The sequence below is a fragment of the Electrona antarctica genome (assembly GCF_951216825.1).
Source record: "Electrona antarctica genome assembly, chromosome: 3".
NCBI classification, from domain to species: domain Eukaryota; kingdom Metazoa; phylum Chordata; class Actinopteri; order Myctophiformes; family Myctophidae; genus Electrona; species Electrona antarctica.
Window position 1 is genome coordinate 28947581 of NC_136808.1, and position 15971 is coordinate 28963551.

The 15971-nt window shown below is 42.5% G+C and overlaps 1 protein-coding gene across 2 annotated transcripts in view; it reads right to left on the bottom strand.

The window, feature by feature from the left end:
- Positions 1-10691: 10691 nt before the first annotated feature.
- The window catches only part of LOC306920291 (metallophosphoesterase MPPED2), a 79266-nt gene continuing 73986 nt past the window's right edge, over positions 10692-15971 (bottom strand). For both annotated transcript variants that reach the window (XM_079496998.1, XM_079496999.1), the window contains exon 7: positions 10692-12215. In XM_079496998.1, coding sequence (XP_079353124.1) covers positions 12097-12215 — 119 coding nt within the window. In that variant the 3' untranslated portion in view covers positions 10692-12096. The remainder of the gene's footprint in view (positions 12216-15971) is intronic.

Below are 15971 nucleotides of genomic sequence, written 5' to 3' on the forward strand. Positions count from 1 at the left end.
GCAGAAAAGTCATTTACAATATATGTCTTTCTTTCTATGATGGAAAAAAGCAGTACCAGTTCGATTGTGCCTACATGAAGTGATATATTCAGTGGGGCGAGCGGTTCTCGAATTACGTGGACAGAGAGAGTGGTGCATTTATTGTAAGATGTTGAATAAGGTGCATAGGCGAAGTGCAAAAGTCAAATAGGGACTGGGAAGGCATGCTGTTATACTTATAGGGCGTTGGCACCCGGGCCTGCAGGTGCACGCCAATCACACTGATAGTAATCATCTCACTGCTCTGCTCTCCAAGTCATATTGGAACCAATGACAAAGGAGAAATAACTATATGGCAAAGCAAACATACAGACACAAACCATAACCTCCACCCCAGTTGTCTTTCGAGACAGACTGTTGACTCACGTCAATTCAAAGGAAAAGAGGGTGCTGTTTTTCCTTTATTTCTTGCCCATGGGTTCTCTGTTCTCAGATTGCCACCCCAGCAACCAGATCCATTTAAGGGGTTAAAGACAGAGGCAGGACCTCACTTATGAGGAGTCCTTGATAACACGTCGGTTACCACGTTCTCCGTCCCTTTATATAGTTCCAGAAAAAAGACCACACCCCTCTACCATCCCTGCCTGGCCGCCCAGTACAGACACTGTAGTTTCTGACTGTTGTGCACGGACGCCCACACACACCCTCCAGGCCCATAAGGGGCCATGTCTCTTCACTGTGTATCCACTGAGGAGACCATCTTCCACTGTTTTTCAAAACCTGTTTTCAAAGTACCAAAACATCAATAGTTTCTCACAGGAACTACATGGAAATATGGACCAGGTGATAATACGCACGCACGCACGCACGCACGCACGCACGCACGCACGCACGCACGCACGCACGCACGCACGCACGCACGCACGCACGCACGCACGCACGCACGCACGCACGCACACACACACACACACACACACACACACACACACACCCAGACAAATAATTATGAAAAAAATAATCCATAAATCATGCCCCGTGTTAGCTTGGGGTCCTCTGAATCTCCTTAACCTTTTAATGCCCTTTTTTCAGAGCTGTACTGTAGACTTAAGATAAACCTGTATTGATCCCCTGGGGAAATGATACTGTAGCAGCAACAGCAGTAACTAAGAATGAAACGGAGCAATGTACTGGTTAAGAGTGAGAGTCAAGAATCTAATCTGTCATGGCCACTGCCATGTTATCCTGCTATAGTACTGTATCTTCTAGGGGTGCACGATTATTAAATTACGACTGATATGAGCGATATCCGATATCCGATTATTTGCACATATCTGCCGATACCGATTCTGACCGATTCCGAGGAGGACCTAGCCGCAATTTGCAACACTAATTTTTAAAACAATGGGATCAATCTAGAGTTGCAATACCCTCTATTGACAGCCCATTGATCCAAACCGATTTTCCGATCTGCTTGTATGTATTAAACGTTAAACTTACCAACATTGCTTGAATTATCCTCTTTCAATCAGCAGAGCGTTTGTTCAAAAAAATCCACCGTAGACATGTTATGAGCTATACTTTTTGTCAAGAAAATCCGTGCCGTGATATTTTTTGTGTTGGAGGCACTCGTTTTTATTAACAGGTCGTGCTGCTGCTTCCTGCAGCATGTGCACATTCTAAAAAGGTGGTATGCAGGGCCGCTCAGTGACTTTGACGAGCACTTCCAAACTCCAACACCTGCAACAACTCCAATCACCTGCACCAAATGTATTGACAGAACATAACAGAACAGAACAGAACAGAACAGAACAGAACAGAACAGAACAGAACAGAACAGAACAGAACAGAACAGAACATTGCTCATAACATGTCTACGGTGGATTTTTATGAAACAAAAGCTTTGCAGATTGAAAGAGGATAATTCAAGCTGGCCCTACAGCTGCAATGTTGGTGAGTTTAACGTTGTTTATACAAGCAGATCGGAAATTCGATTTCGATGAATGGGCTGTCAATGGATGGTATTGCAACTCTAGATTCATCCCATTATAAAAAAATCTAGTGTTGCAAATTAAGATTAAGATTTTACATCATATTTCATTCGGCTTTTGTTCTAGACTAGAGGTACAAGACACTTTTGATTTATATTGAACTCATTGATGACTTTTTACATTTTCATTTTGTTTTGCTGGTGAAAACTACTCTGCGAGTACAAAGCCATTGACGGTCACATTTCCGGTCACATTTCCGGTCACATTTCCATTATTTGGCCGATATATGGCCGATTCCGATACGCTACCGATTATATTGTGCATCCTTAGTATCTTAATTCCCTTGTGTGTCTTCTGTTGGTTGGTGTGTGTGTGTGTGTGTGTGTGTGTGTGTGTGTTCCTGTCCTGCCTCTCTCTCGCCTCTTCGCCAGGATATTGCATACCTGCCTTCAACCAGCTCGTCATCAGCCAACACCCATGCATCAACTTTCACCTCTCTTGTACCTCTTCACTCTTTGTCAGATATAGTTTTTTCAGCTTCAGCTCAGCCTGCATGGCTGAGCCGTAGATGTTTGGTTTCCTATGTTGAGAACGGGGTTTGAATCCCAGATAGGACAAAAGTACAGATTGCAACCAATTCAGTGTGGTTCAGTTCTCTGTTCACAGAAAGCCCACATTGTGATGCCAGAGGAGTTGGAGAGGAGAGTCTATATAGACAAGTGTGACCCCAGGGTTATCATTCTCAATTAACCGTCGATCTCAGCGTAAGCATTCTCGACACAGTTACAGATCTTTTGTCATCAGTACATGGAGGACTTGGGGTGAGGCGTCATTTCATGTAGAGTGGCTGCTATTAACTCCCAGGGCAGCACACAATTGACACTGTGTGCCATCTACAGTACACAGTGAGTGTGTTATAGCATTGCTTGACTGTGTAGGCATGTTCTGTGTGTATGTGCGCGTTCAAACTAGTGCTATACAGGAACAAAAGTATCCGGTGTCGGCAGTGTTAACAGTTGGCTAACACAGGGTTGCACAAAACGTGCACAGGATTAGTATATGCTATTGCAGCACCATTGTGGTGGTCGGGTCTCATGCGTTTTCCCTTGGCCTCACTCACACATGGCAGACAATTGTCTAATGATTGTTCTGGGGGATAGGGGTGAAGAAACAGCGTCAATTCATTTTCAATGGAAGTCACATAGTTTGATGAGACAGCCTAGTCTGATGGGGGGGGGGGGCACACTGCACTGCAGCCATCAGACAAGGTTGTCTCTTCAAACCTGTGACTTCCATTGAAAATGAATTGAAGCTGTTCTTCCTCCCACTCCACCACAACAGACACGAGACACATGTTTTGTATAATGTGAGTGAGGCCCTATAAGTATATCTTATAAACACCAACCTACATGGGTGGGCGACTGGGCGTGTTCGTTGGGAACTTGGGATGTGACATTAGCTGGAAGACAAACAAGAGCAGGCTTCTCTCAGCCAGATCTTGATCTGCACTTGGAAATGATCTCTCACGTGGTTTCTTGCCAAATCTCTGGCGTTTACCCGGCACGACCCAAAGCCGCACTGGGGTTGGCATCCCGGTGCTGGCTACACTGCCGCCTGCCAACACAGACATAATGGTCCCCCATATGGCTGGTAACAGCCCCTGCTGAGACCCTCGTTCACTTCTATTAATACACTCCATGTAATGAAAGGCTCAGTTGAATTAATCAGCTTGAAGACATTAATCAGACATTAATGAATCCCTGACCTCTGCCCTGGACTGCTGCGTAAGCTTTGTCTCTGTCTGTCTGCCTGTTTGTCAGCGTATACTATAGGCAACGTCGTCTAGAGTCAGTATATTGACTGGTTGTCTCCGTAGGCTGTTCCATTGAAAATTGTTAGGTCTTAAGTAAAATTTGGATGTTGGCCAAAGCTGGCATAGTTTCACATTTCTATGAAATAGAAATAAGTTGTACACCACTGGTGTACAACTTACAACTTACAACTTGTACACGTGGTGTATGGAAACAATGTTTGGTTGTGAAACAGACTTCTATAGACAACTCATTACCTCCCATGACAATTAATGCAATGGTCAGTGGTCTCTCTGTCACACATACAGTACATCCACGTATACACTTATGCACACACGCACACATTTCATAATTTGTTAATGTACAGTCAAATAAATAAATACAATCCTGGTGACTTTGAAGGAGATCAACTGTCAGTTAAGTGATGCACCTGATTACTGAATAATGGACAATGGTGCAAAATAACTGTCATTAGTGTAATTTCCAAACTGCACCCAATGAATCAATGAAGACCGTATTGAAGCCCTTGCAATTAGAACAGAGGAAAGATCAGGCTTTTAGAGAAATTATACATCACTACTGTACATTAACACGCAGACGCAGGTATGTAATAATGTACTGAGACATCATCCACCAGTCAATCAGCTGATCCACTTGATATAATTCCCTTTAATTGCAATCAACTGTGGAGAGGTTTTGTATTAAGATTTAATTCTGCACAATTGCCCATCAAGGTTCATATATGGAGGTAATTGAGTCATCAAAGAATAATGGGGAATAATTATCTGTTAGCAAATTCTTTGCAGTGTTGGGTTTACAATACAGACGGTATGGAGGGCATTCAGTTTAAGGGGGATTATAACCAGAGTGTGGTTGTAGTATGCCTGTTCTCTAGTCCCGTGGTTCCCACACTTTTTCATGTCAAGGACCCCCAAATTGACACTAATTAGCTACAGTTGGGTGCTACCGATATTGTCCCTCATCATTTGACCCATTTAGGCCTGACCTCAAAATTAAAAAAAATCCTTCTAAATCCTGTTTTCTGAAATAAATATTTTCACGATTTTTCAAAAATAGCAGACCTACAAGCTCGTAGCGCGCCACTCGGTGGCGCGCTATGAGCTTGTAGATCTGCTATTTTTCAATAGCTAAATTATAACATAATGTTTAAAACACCAAAAGGGGTTCCCGCCCAAAATGGGTTAACTGTCCTTTTGCGCAGATCACGCAAACCTCAGCAAAAAGAAAAGGACAATATCGATGGCCTCCAACTGTAATTACTAATTAGATCCCCCATTTGAAAAGATATGCCAGGGACCCCCCATAAGAGAAGATTTTTACGGCTCTAGCAGTGATTCTCAACCCGTTTAAATTCAAGGACCCCCCCCATTGCATGACATGCATTAGTCTATACAGACCCCCATTTGTACACTCAGAGTTACAGACCCATGAGCGTCCATTTGGTTACAAACTATCCTTTAGCTGGGGACCCCCTGGAACTCCCTCAAGGACCGCTCTAGTTTTCTAGAGCGGTCACGTAGTGGGTATTGTGATGTTATATACAGTATTAATGTTTTTGTTGTTGTGGATGCAGGAAACACATTGTATGTTTTCCACCACGTTTTGGATGCTAACAACAATTCTGCATTACATTTCCCAAGCATTCCATAGTTAGACTCAAACTGTATATATATCAGCATAATAAAACATGTTTTGTCCAAAAATACATAACCGAAGCCACATGGGCAAGATGAGGACATGCAAAACACACATTTGCTGCATGGCTCTGATGTCAGGAATCATTCTGCAGCGAGGTGCCTTGTGCCAAATGAGCTCCAGATTACAATAATACCTCTGGTGGAGCAATTAAGATCATATAAACACTGCATGCAGAGCACTGGCACCAGGGTAAGCCACACACGCACACAGTGCGCACGCAGGCACACAGGCACGCATGCACGCAGGCACACACGAGCACGCACACGCACACACACACACACACACACACACACACACACACACACACACACACACACACACACACACACACACACACACACACACACACACACACACACAGTAAAATCCTCAATGTTCATTTATTTACTTGCAACTCCGAGAGTGTACAAATGTAACCAAATGGACCCTTCTGCTTTATTTGGTTACTTTTGTACACTCTAAGTTAAAGTATCCAAGAGCCTGGGTGTGGACCTGGACACAGACAGTCAGCTGTCATTCAAGGCATGTCCACAGTGCCCTTATCACTCCATCCTGCAGGTTTACACATTACAACATCCCAAGGATCAGACCCTTCCTCACCAAGGAATGAGGACTTGGCTGGGATTCCCTCCTATTTATTACCGAATTTTGCACGTACGCACGCGCCCTGCCGCACGCACGCACGCACACACGCCCGCGAGCGCGCGCACACAAACAAACACACACACACACACACACACACACACACACACACACACACACACACACACACACACACACACCCTTGATATGGCAGCTAAGAATGTGACAGCTTTCAGTGTCTTGCTACATATCCATCAACAGCAGCCGAAGGCTAACCCTGACAAACATCCAATATCACCAGCAGCTGCTGGGCCATGGATAATTAATATAGCCAGCAATTTGGCAAAGCTATAAAAGCTCTGACAGTAGGTGCGTTTCCATAAAGCCGTTTTTTTGCGCATTAAGGCTCTTGCGCAAAATCTCCTGGATGGAAACACATCAAAGTGCGAATAAGTCTCCATTTTTCGCAAAAACACTTTTTCGCTTGGAGGTTGCGGATTTAGGCTTTTTCGAAAAAAGGGAAATGCGCAAATAGTGTATGGAAACACTTGCGGAAAAGGTTTTTAATTAGAAAGCATTGAACTCGCATTATATCGCTTTTGAACAGTTGGAAAATAAAATAAAAACGATGGGGAGGCAGTGGAGTGAACGGTGCATGGGTGGGGGTGATGTTGTGGATACATATGTCCCAATTTACTACTACCCGACCTGTCCGATTAATAATTGTGTAGTGTGTTCAAAGATCCCATATGAAGTCTGAATCCTCCCGAGTTGATCAGGGCGCTCCGATCATTTTGTTATCTGGATCGCTACTGTATGGATGCAACACACACACACACACACACACACACACACACACACACACACACACACACACACACACACACACACAGTACACACGCATACGCACACACGCACACAAACACGTGGACTACGAGTAGTGTAGTAGACTAAACTTGTATATAACCTAGCTGCCTGTGTCCCTGCAGGCTATTCGATTTCGATCCATGCATATGCTTCATCTATTCTTATATATTTATATTCATTGCATAAGATAAGCAACCTAAACGTGTAGGCTATATGCTATATAGCCGATGAAACAAGTTATTCACAACTGTTTGCAGCTGCAATCAATAAATGTACAGTATAAACGACCAGTATGCTGTTGCTCCAATCGAGTCCCGCGACATATAGGCTATACATGCCGAATATATTAAGACAAGCGTTACACACCAAATCGTTCTTTGTACGTTCTTTGACTGTAGGTGTCGTCAATACTGTGAAAGCAGAAGACGGTCGGTCAGCCGCTGACCAGGGATCAGATTACAGCGCAGTATATGCGTCCCGTCCGTTAAACTGAGAGCACACAAACAGCGCATCAAATCAATGGTGTGAACATCGATTAGGACTACTTTACATGAGCCTCACGTTACTGGCAAAACAGTGCAACCTACTGCATATTTCATGAACTTATGTCATATGCGCATTTTATCAGTTTAATGGAAACACCGACAATTCGCTTTTCTTTTTTCGACTTAATGAACATACGCTTCCTTTTTTCGCAAAGGCTTAATGGAACCGCACCTACTGACACTTAGACATGTAGTGTGGGGTAACTAGTGCATGTAACCAGCATGTATGTTGAGAGGAGAGATGGGAGGGCAGGAGTGTTTGATGGTGGCACAGAAGTGCCATCTGTAAAGGAATTTGTGATAATCCAAGTATCATAACACGAACAAGTCGAGCATGCACGCACACACACACACACACACACACACACACACACACACACACACACACACACACACACACACACACACACACACACACACACACACACACACACACACACACACACACACACACACAAGTATCCAGAGAAGCCACTTGAAATTGGCACCTTGAGTACATTTGAGCGCCAATCTTTATCAAAATAGAATATTTTAACCATAAGCATGTTGTTGGGGGTGTTTTCTTTTTTAATCCAGTCATATATCTTCATGTCTCTGTTTGGTGTGCAATGTCATATAAATGTCCTCTTTATAGTGGTAAAACGGAATTAATGCCTCAGGGATTGAATTTCGTTAACACATCTCTTGGGCAAATATATTGCATCTTCGAGGCAAATATTGTTGCAGTGCAGGAAATTCAATCAAGCCTCGCACAAAGAGAAAACATCCACATATTTAAACCAATGTTTACGGTATGCAAGCTTTTAGTTTAGGTGACCTTCTGGAATGAATACATCAACAGGTTTAAAACCACATTATAGTTATGCCTCTCACATACAATATGAACTGAGCTAAGTATGTCGCCTACAAAGTGCTCTCACACAACAGTGGTATTATCAGCCATTAGATAGCGCCGATACGCAATCAGTACCAACTAAAAAATAATAATAATAATAATATATATATATATATACAGTAACATACCGTGTAATGTAATATTTATTGTTTGGTAACACGTGTATATGTTACCAGGTAAGCAACATATCATTCAGTACTTCATACTGTATACATGTATAATCACTATAATATGAACGTTACCAAATCTGGCATTTCCCCCATTTACCAGAAGCACAAGGTCAAAGCATACATCTCTGCCTTCTTGTAGCCTATTATTAGTCTGGTTTTACTTTTAAAGAGATGATAATTTGAACCCAAATGAGTCCCATATGGCTTAAAGAACACATTTAAAGTATATCTGCAGGTAAAGGTAGGATGAAATAACAAGAACAGGAAATCCATCAACTTGTACTAATCTCGTCCTCAGCCAGCTTCTGTCCCTGTACATAAATACATAGGACATAAAAAAGACAATAAAAGTTTAATACTTCAATAGTCATCAAGCTACTAATGTAGATTGAAGTAATTAAAGCAAGTTATGCTTGCATGTGGCCCCCAGGCCGCCAGTTACCCATACAGTATGAATTAGACCTATTTCATCCCAAAGGCGAAATTATGCAGACGGACCAACCAACGGACTAACATCGCTGTCCTAAGAGCTGTGCAGCAAGCACGGCTAAAAATACAGTTGCAACGGACTGCACGTGCATTCATTCTTTCCTTGTGTTATTATGAGTATTAGAAGGGGAAAGAAGTTTGGGATTTATCCATTTGGACACTTTATCAGAGACATAATCTGTGTGGATACTGTACACGTTCTATTCCCCATAGAAGGTACAGTACAGTAAGCCTCCCTAGTCCCCATATTTATTATTATACACTGCCATTGCATGCTCTGCTCTGCATGATACTGCTACTGCCAAGCGAGCATCGATTGCCATTGCCAAGCATGCAACTTGCATGCTTGGCAATCACAATAATTGCATGATGCAAGTGTATATTTAAGTATATTTGTATGCAGGCAGAAATTCAAGGACTGAGCGATAAGTAAAAATCACACACCGTGTGAACTGAGCGGTGCAGTGTGTGTGTGCTGGCTAAACAGGTACATAGACACACGGCCAAGCTGCTCAACAGTGCCACTTTAGGTCACCCAGCGGTATTGCAGCTGTCCGTACTCAGACATACATACATAGGGAGTAGGGACACACAGCTGTTTATTGGAGCGGTTAGGCACCGCTAAAAAAAAGAAGATGCTGGTATACATGGCGCATCACAAAGGTGCCCACAGGATGAGCCTCCATCGACTCCCACGCTAGAAGCCGTAACGCACAAATCAGAGAGCAAGTGAGGTTCTGCATCTCCTCTCGCTCTACTTTGGCCACCGTTAATATGATTAGACCGGATTATGGTAATGTATAAAAGGGGGTGGGTGCACACAGCGATGCTCCGGTGCTCTCATTTTCAGGAATAGTTAATTGGTTAGGCTGCTTTGATGTTGGGGTGATGGCAGAAGGTGGTTTGGGAATAGGGCGGGGGTGCAGCACCGGAGTGAAATGGTGGTGAAGGTGCAGTGTGCATCAAGGCAACTTTATTTTTGGCTTGGCAGAGATCTCTGCAGGCTCCCTGGAAAATGTAACCTGATGGCGCCGAAGGAAAATGGCTTAGTCCTGAGAACTCCACACATATCCCAATAAATTATGTGAGTTACATGCAGTACTTTCTTTTGTTCATTGGGAGAGATCTGGAAAGAGAAAGTCTCCATTGCTAAACATTGTTTTGAAGATATTATCTTTGACCATGCACCCATCTGTGGGAAAACGTTTCTACAACTTGACATTCGTGCAGACAGGGATGATATATAGTGGGAAAAGATGAGTAAAATCCACTAGAATACTCTTGTAAGAGCCATGTCTGAATGTCTCTATCCCAGGTTGAATATTGTGTTGGAAGAAAAAAATTAAGAAAATATGTATATAAATGTATATACAACTTATATCATTTGTGGAGTAATGGATGTGGAAAGTGGTCTGGGGACTAGGATGTTGACAAGCACAAGCACTGCTCATTTAGTTTTTACCTAATGTTCAAGAAAACAACAATTACACTACTAATGCAGGACGCGGGGTGAAATTGCAGACATTTCAAATAGTGATAGGCACAGCAACGTCTTGCATTTCTAGGTACTGTATATCACGGCAATATACCTGTAGATAGAATAGAATTTGTCATTTTCTCAACAAATATACAAACAGCCTTTCTTAAGTAAAAATCTTGCAATTTTATTTGCATATAAAGGCAGCTAAATATATCACAATGAACTGAAAGAACAGGAACTAACATTTCCATGAAAAGGGATACAATCAGAGGGGGGAGAGAAAGACTGAAGGAGGGAAGGACAGAGAGAATGAGAGAGAGGTACAGAGCACAAAAGAGCATTTACAGCGGCAAAGTTGAGACACCTATTGGCAACATTTTTTTTGTGCTAGCAAGATTGCATTTACACACAGTGCAAAATTAGAAGAATAACAAAACAAAAAACAAAGCAATAAAAACACAAATACTATCTGATTTACACCTTAAAGGACTTAAACAACTCATGTTTAGGCAGGCGTGCTGTTGGGAATCAAACCAACCACCACCTGTTAGATTGTGAAATTACTCAGCCTCTGACAAAAATAAAAATAAAATCCTCTCTCATCCAAGATTAACGATCTACCCTAATGGGGGGAGTAAATACAAAAAACAAAACAATACATTAAAAGAAAAGTTCAAAGAGCATTTGAAGGGAGTGGCGACAAAGTCTGCCATAGAGGTGCATTAACAAATAAAATAAAAATAAAATAAAAAATAAAATAAATGCACCAAAAAGTATGTTTCTTCCATTTCATCCAGCACGACTTTTAGTACAGATGTTTTACAACGTGAATATATATTTATATATATTTTTACATTACATTTTCTCCAATTCTTTTTACGTCTTCATTTAAATCAGAAATCCAGAAGGAAATGTTTAATACAGGGTGCTTTTGTAGAGGTTTTAGAATTTGGACAGTGATAGCTCTTTGTCCCTGCACATAGCGGAGGTGTTGCGCTGGGGAAGGATGAGTAAGCAATAAATAAGGAGGGGACATTTATCTCTGAGCTAGCAGAGAGCGGGGCTCCGGCTGAGAAACATTAAAGCTAGTTTAAGGCAGCGTCCCTGTCAGCCAATAAGAAAGAGGAACTGACGAGAGCATAAAAAAAAGAAAAAAAAAATCAGATGATACAAAAAACAAACAATGGCATCCGTTGTCCGGCCAACACACACACAAAAAGAAATTATACAAATTCACAAAGCATTAGTTTATCTTACAGATCCGACCAATATCTTATCAATAGCAAGATTGTTTAACCACGTAATCCCCCCTCTCAACACCCCCGAAGCCCACCCACACACTCCCACCAAACTCCCCCCTTCATTCTCCAACACCCACATAATTCTCAACCCCAACGACATTTTATTACATTTTTTTACTCAAAAGAAACACTTAGAATTCTTCTTTTGACTTATTTATAGAAAAAACAAAAACAGCAACTGTAGTTTATTTCTGGCTGCTTCCCTCATGCCACCCCACCCCCGCAACTTCCCCATCATGACAGCGGGGTTTTCTGCGATGTTCTCTTGTTTCATGAGGTGATGGGGTTGGGCAAGTCAAAGACGATGGGAGGGTTTGTGGGCTGGAAACTGACCGTGCACGTCGAGGCGTTGACGAACGTTGTGAAGCCGTCTGTCATGATACCATAGCCTGGAGCGTAAGCAGGGGAGAGAAAACAAAACACGCCAGTTATCAAATAGGGCAACCATACACAGAGAGAGAGACAGCCTGGTAGACAAATAGAGATAAACAGGCACACAAAAAGTGGAAGGACGGATAGATGGATGGATAGTGAAAGAGGAGAAACAACATTTTGTAAGGAATTAAACGACCAAATAATTTTGTCATGTTGATAGACAGCTCTAACACTTGGCACAGGAAGGGGATGAAAAAAACCTTTAGCAGGACTGATGGGTGGAGGGGGAGTGTGGTGGGAAACTGGCCTTCATCTGGTGACCAATGAAGCTTATCTTCATCTCTGGGTAATAAACCCTCCTCCTGTCTCTCCCCCTACGCTTTCAGCCCTCCATTTTTCATAGACATCCATCGCTTTTAAATCGCAGCATCAACCCCATCCCCCTATTCTGAACTACAAACTACAAAACAAGACAGGGTCTAACAACGGTGTGGTTGCCATGTGCATCTCTCTGACATCATATCCAAGATGTCAATATGGAGAGACAGCGGGTGTTTTGGTCATGCAAGGCAAGCCTTTTGTTTTCTTTCTGATATGAGCCCATTTGACTTCCATTATAGACATACAAAATTAAATATATACTGTATCTTAAAGGTTTCATGACATTCATTTATTTCTTTTAGGTTTTATGACCTTAATTACACCCAAACAACCTGAACGTTGAACATTCAGTGGATTTTCTGTGGTCTGGGGTTTTCTCTGTGTGTTCTGAAGCCTTTTGAGCTGCAATGAAAACAGGTGACATCTGCTGGCAAATTGTTATGTCATGGGATTTGTCCACAGGCAAATCAGAGCACTTGTTTGGGCCAGAAAACCCCAGACCACAGAAAATCTACTGAATGTTAAAAGTTCAGGTGTTTTTGGGTGCAATTGAGCTCAGAAAACTTACCAACAATAAGAAAACCTTTTCTTTATGTCACCAGAACTTTAACTAACAATTCTAGAGATTGCGTCCTCAAAATGTATCCTCAAATTTTTAGGACGAAATGTGTGGAAGGAATGTGTCCTCAGATATTGCACGCTGCAATTGGCTGGAAGGTGTGTCAGCATTCTGTGTGCCACACGAGCCAATATAAGTTAAGGAGAGAAAAAAAGGGAGAGAGAGGAGGGGGAGAGAGAGAAGGGGGAAAGAGAGAGGGAGTGGAGAAAGTGAGAGAGGGGGGAGAGAGAGATTGGGTATGTCATATGCCTGAAAAATCACACCCGTTATCATCATACATCATCTCATTCCGGCCAATCACAATTTGCGTCCTCACTTTTGTCTTCAAGGTTTGTGTTTACACACTTTTGTCTTCAAGGATTGCGTTTACACACTTATGTCTTCAATGTGTGTGTTTACACACTTTTTTCTTCAATGTTTGTGTTTACACAGACCCTCAAAGCTGGACATAGGAGGGACTAGGCCCCTCAAAAATAAAAGTTTGTACAAAAAATGTGGTTGATCTCAATTGAGAAGAGTTTGAGATTCGCTCCTGACAAACCGGCGCATGCACATACAGTATTTGGTCAAGTGGAGTTTGCTTTCCATTTTGGAGTGTTTATAGGGACTGACGGCCAAGCTACACCAGGCTTTTCTCGCGCGTTTGGCCCGCGCGTGCGTTTTTTAAAATAGGACTGGACCTAAATTAAACGCACGCGCGGGGGTAAATGCGCGCGTTTTGTGCGCGAAAAGCCTGGTGTAGCGTGGCCGTGAGAAGCAATGCAATTTTTTCACTGTCTGGCCACCAGGATTAATTAATTTATCTATCGCGCATTGCCAAGGTTTTATCACGCGCAACCCATATATCTTCGAAATGGCCGTGGCCACTGTCCCACTTTGACTGTTATGCTAACGAGAGGCAGCTAACGATTCGATCGGATCAAAACATGGATTAAAGAATATAAACCCTGGAAAACGTAGGCTGCGGTTCTGGCAGGCTAGATGATTAATTTAATCCTACGGTTACTACGGTTCTGGCGTGCTCCGCATTAACACAATATGAGACATATCTGTCCATGAAGATAATGGAATGTCCTAGCGCTCTGTTCAGAGAGTGCTCTCTCTCCCCCGTCTCTTAAAAATGCCTTTTTCTTCTTTGTTTGTGTCTGATGATAAGAGCTGCTGTAACACAAGTTCCACTTGGGGATGAATAATGTACTATACCTCCCTACCTCTAATAAATACATAAATAATATTTATTTTTGTTCTATTTCTGTTCTGTTTTCTATCCCTTTCCTCTCACTCTACCTCTGTTCTCTCTCTTCTCAAAATTATGGAGCAAGAAAAATAATTTCACCCACTGTTGTAAACCTGTGATGTGACAAATAAAACGTATTCCGACTGCACCAGCTGAGAAATGTGAACAAGCATGCAAGAGTAACCGATTAAATAGTTGGTTTCAAACAGACTATCCTGACCTGCCACAAGCAAAGTCAAACTGAGTAGCATCACTTGTACACTAAAGTACACAAGCACACACAATTGTGTAGGGATGCGCACAGTGTGCCCCCTAGGGCAGTCAAATAAACAATCAAGCCTTGAATAATCGTCGAGTGGGGAAAATTATTATAAAGAAATATATACGAATTAGTCGGCACAGCTACCACATAATGTCAACTCAACCAAACAGTGCGTGGTGACAGTCTTCAATACTGGAAAAAAGAGCCTGGGGATTAAGTGGTTAATGTCTCCCCCGATTGTGAAACACTTCCACATGACATCACATTACAGTACATCACTGACATATCCTTTGAATCTTTATTCCAGGCTTTTGCCAATCAGCCTGGAGGGGTGTCAGTGATAAGATGCACAGTATTCTTAATGCTAGCGCTTCTGGAACACTAGTAGGATTAACATACAGATCTGGTAGGCTACATGAGCCATTATTCCATATTTTACAACATACAAGTAAAACTATCAAAAGGTGTAACCCAGTTCACAGGGGGTTCGGGGGCCGCAGTGGTAAAGTATCTGCCCACCAATTGGCCTGTGGTCGGGGGAGGGAAGCTGGGCGTGGAGGTTGATATTTTGTCACTGCACGTCCTCCCTACAGGGTGGGGTGGCACCTGTCAGTGGGGAGTGTTGGGTGGGAGGAGTAGGGCGGAGGCATTCCGTCCTCCTGGTGGGGGCTCCTCACTGGGACTGATACAGTACAACAGCAGGGACAACACACAATAGTGTGCGGAGAAGAATTCATTGACATAAAGACTAAATTGGGGAGTAAAAATGGGTACAAAATGATTGGCTATTCAAAAAACAAAAACAAAGGTCACTGCAATAGTTTATAGTTGTCGACCAAAGTAATTTCAACAAACTAGGCAAGTGGAGATAATCTGTACTTTTGAAACCTTAGTGTCAAACACTGAAAAACGAGCTGCGGTCTAATGATGGCATGGCTTCCCTGAGTTTTTTAAGTTATACTGATGTTAGTTTTGAAGAAATATGTTGTTTGGAAGCATGACTGCTCCAAAAAGTCAGCATTTCCTAGTATTATGTCAATGCTACACCATCTTCTATAGGCATATACTTGAGATGTTTCTGCTTTCAGAAGGTAGGACAGTAGAGAGAGCACGACAGGGAATAGAGAGCAAAGGGTGGATGAACTGGAACGTGTATCATGAGTCAATTACGTCTGTGCCTCAGTGGTGCAGTCGCCAGGGCTTCCCATATAATTACAATCTTTTTTTAATATTACTTATGGGACATGAGGAGAGAGAGGAAGGTGAATGCG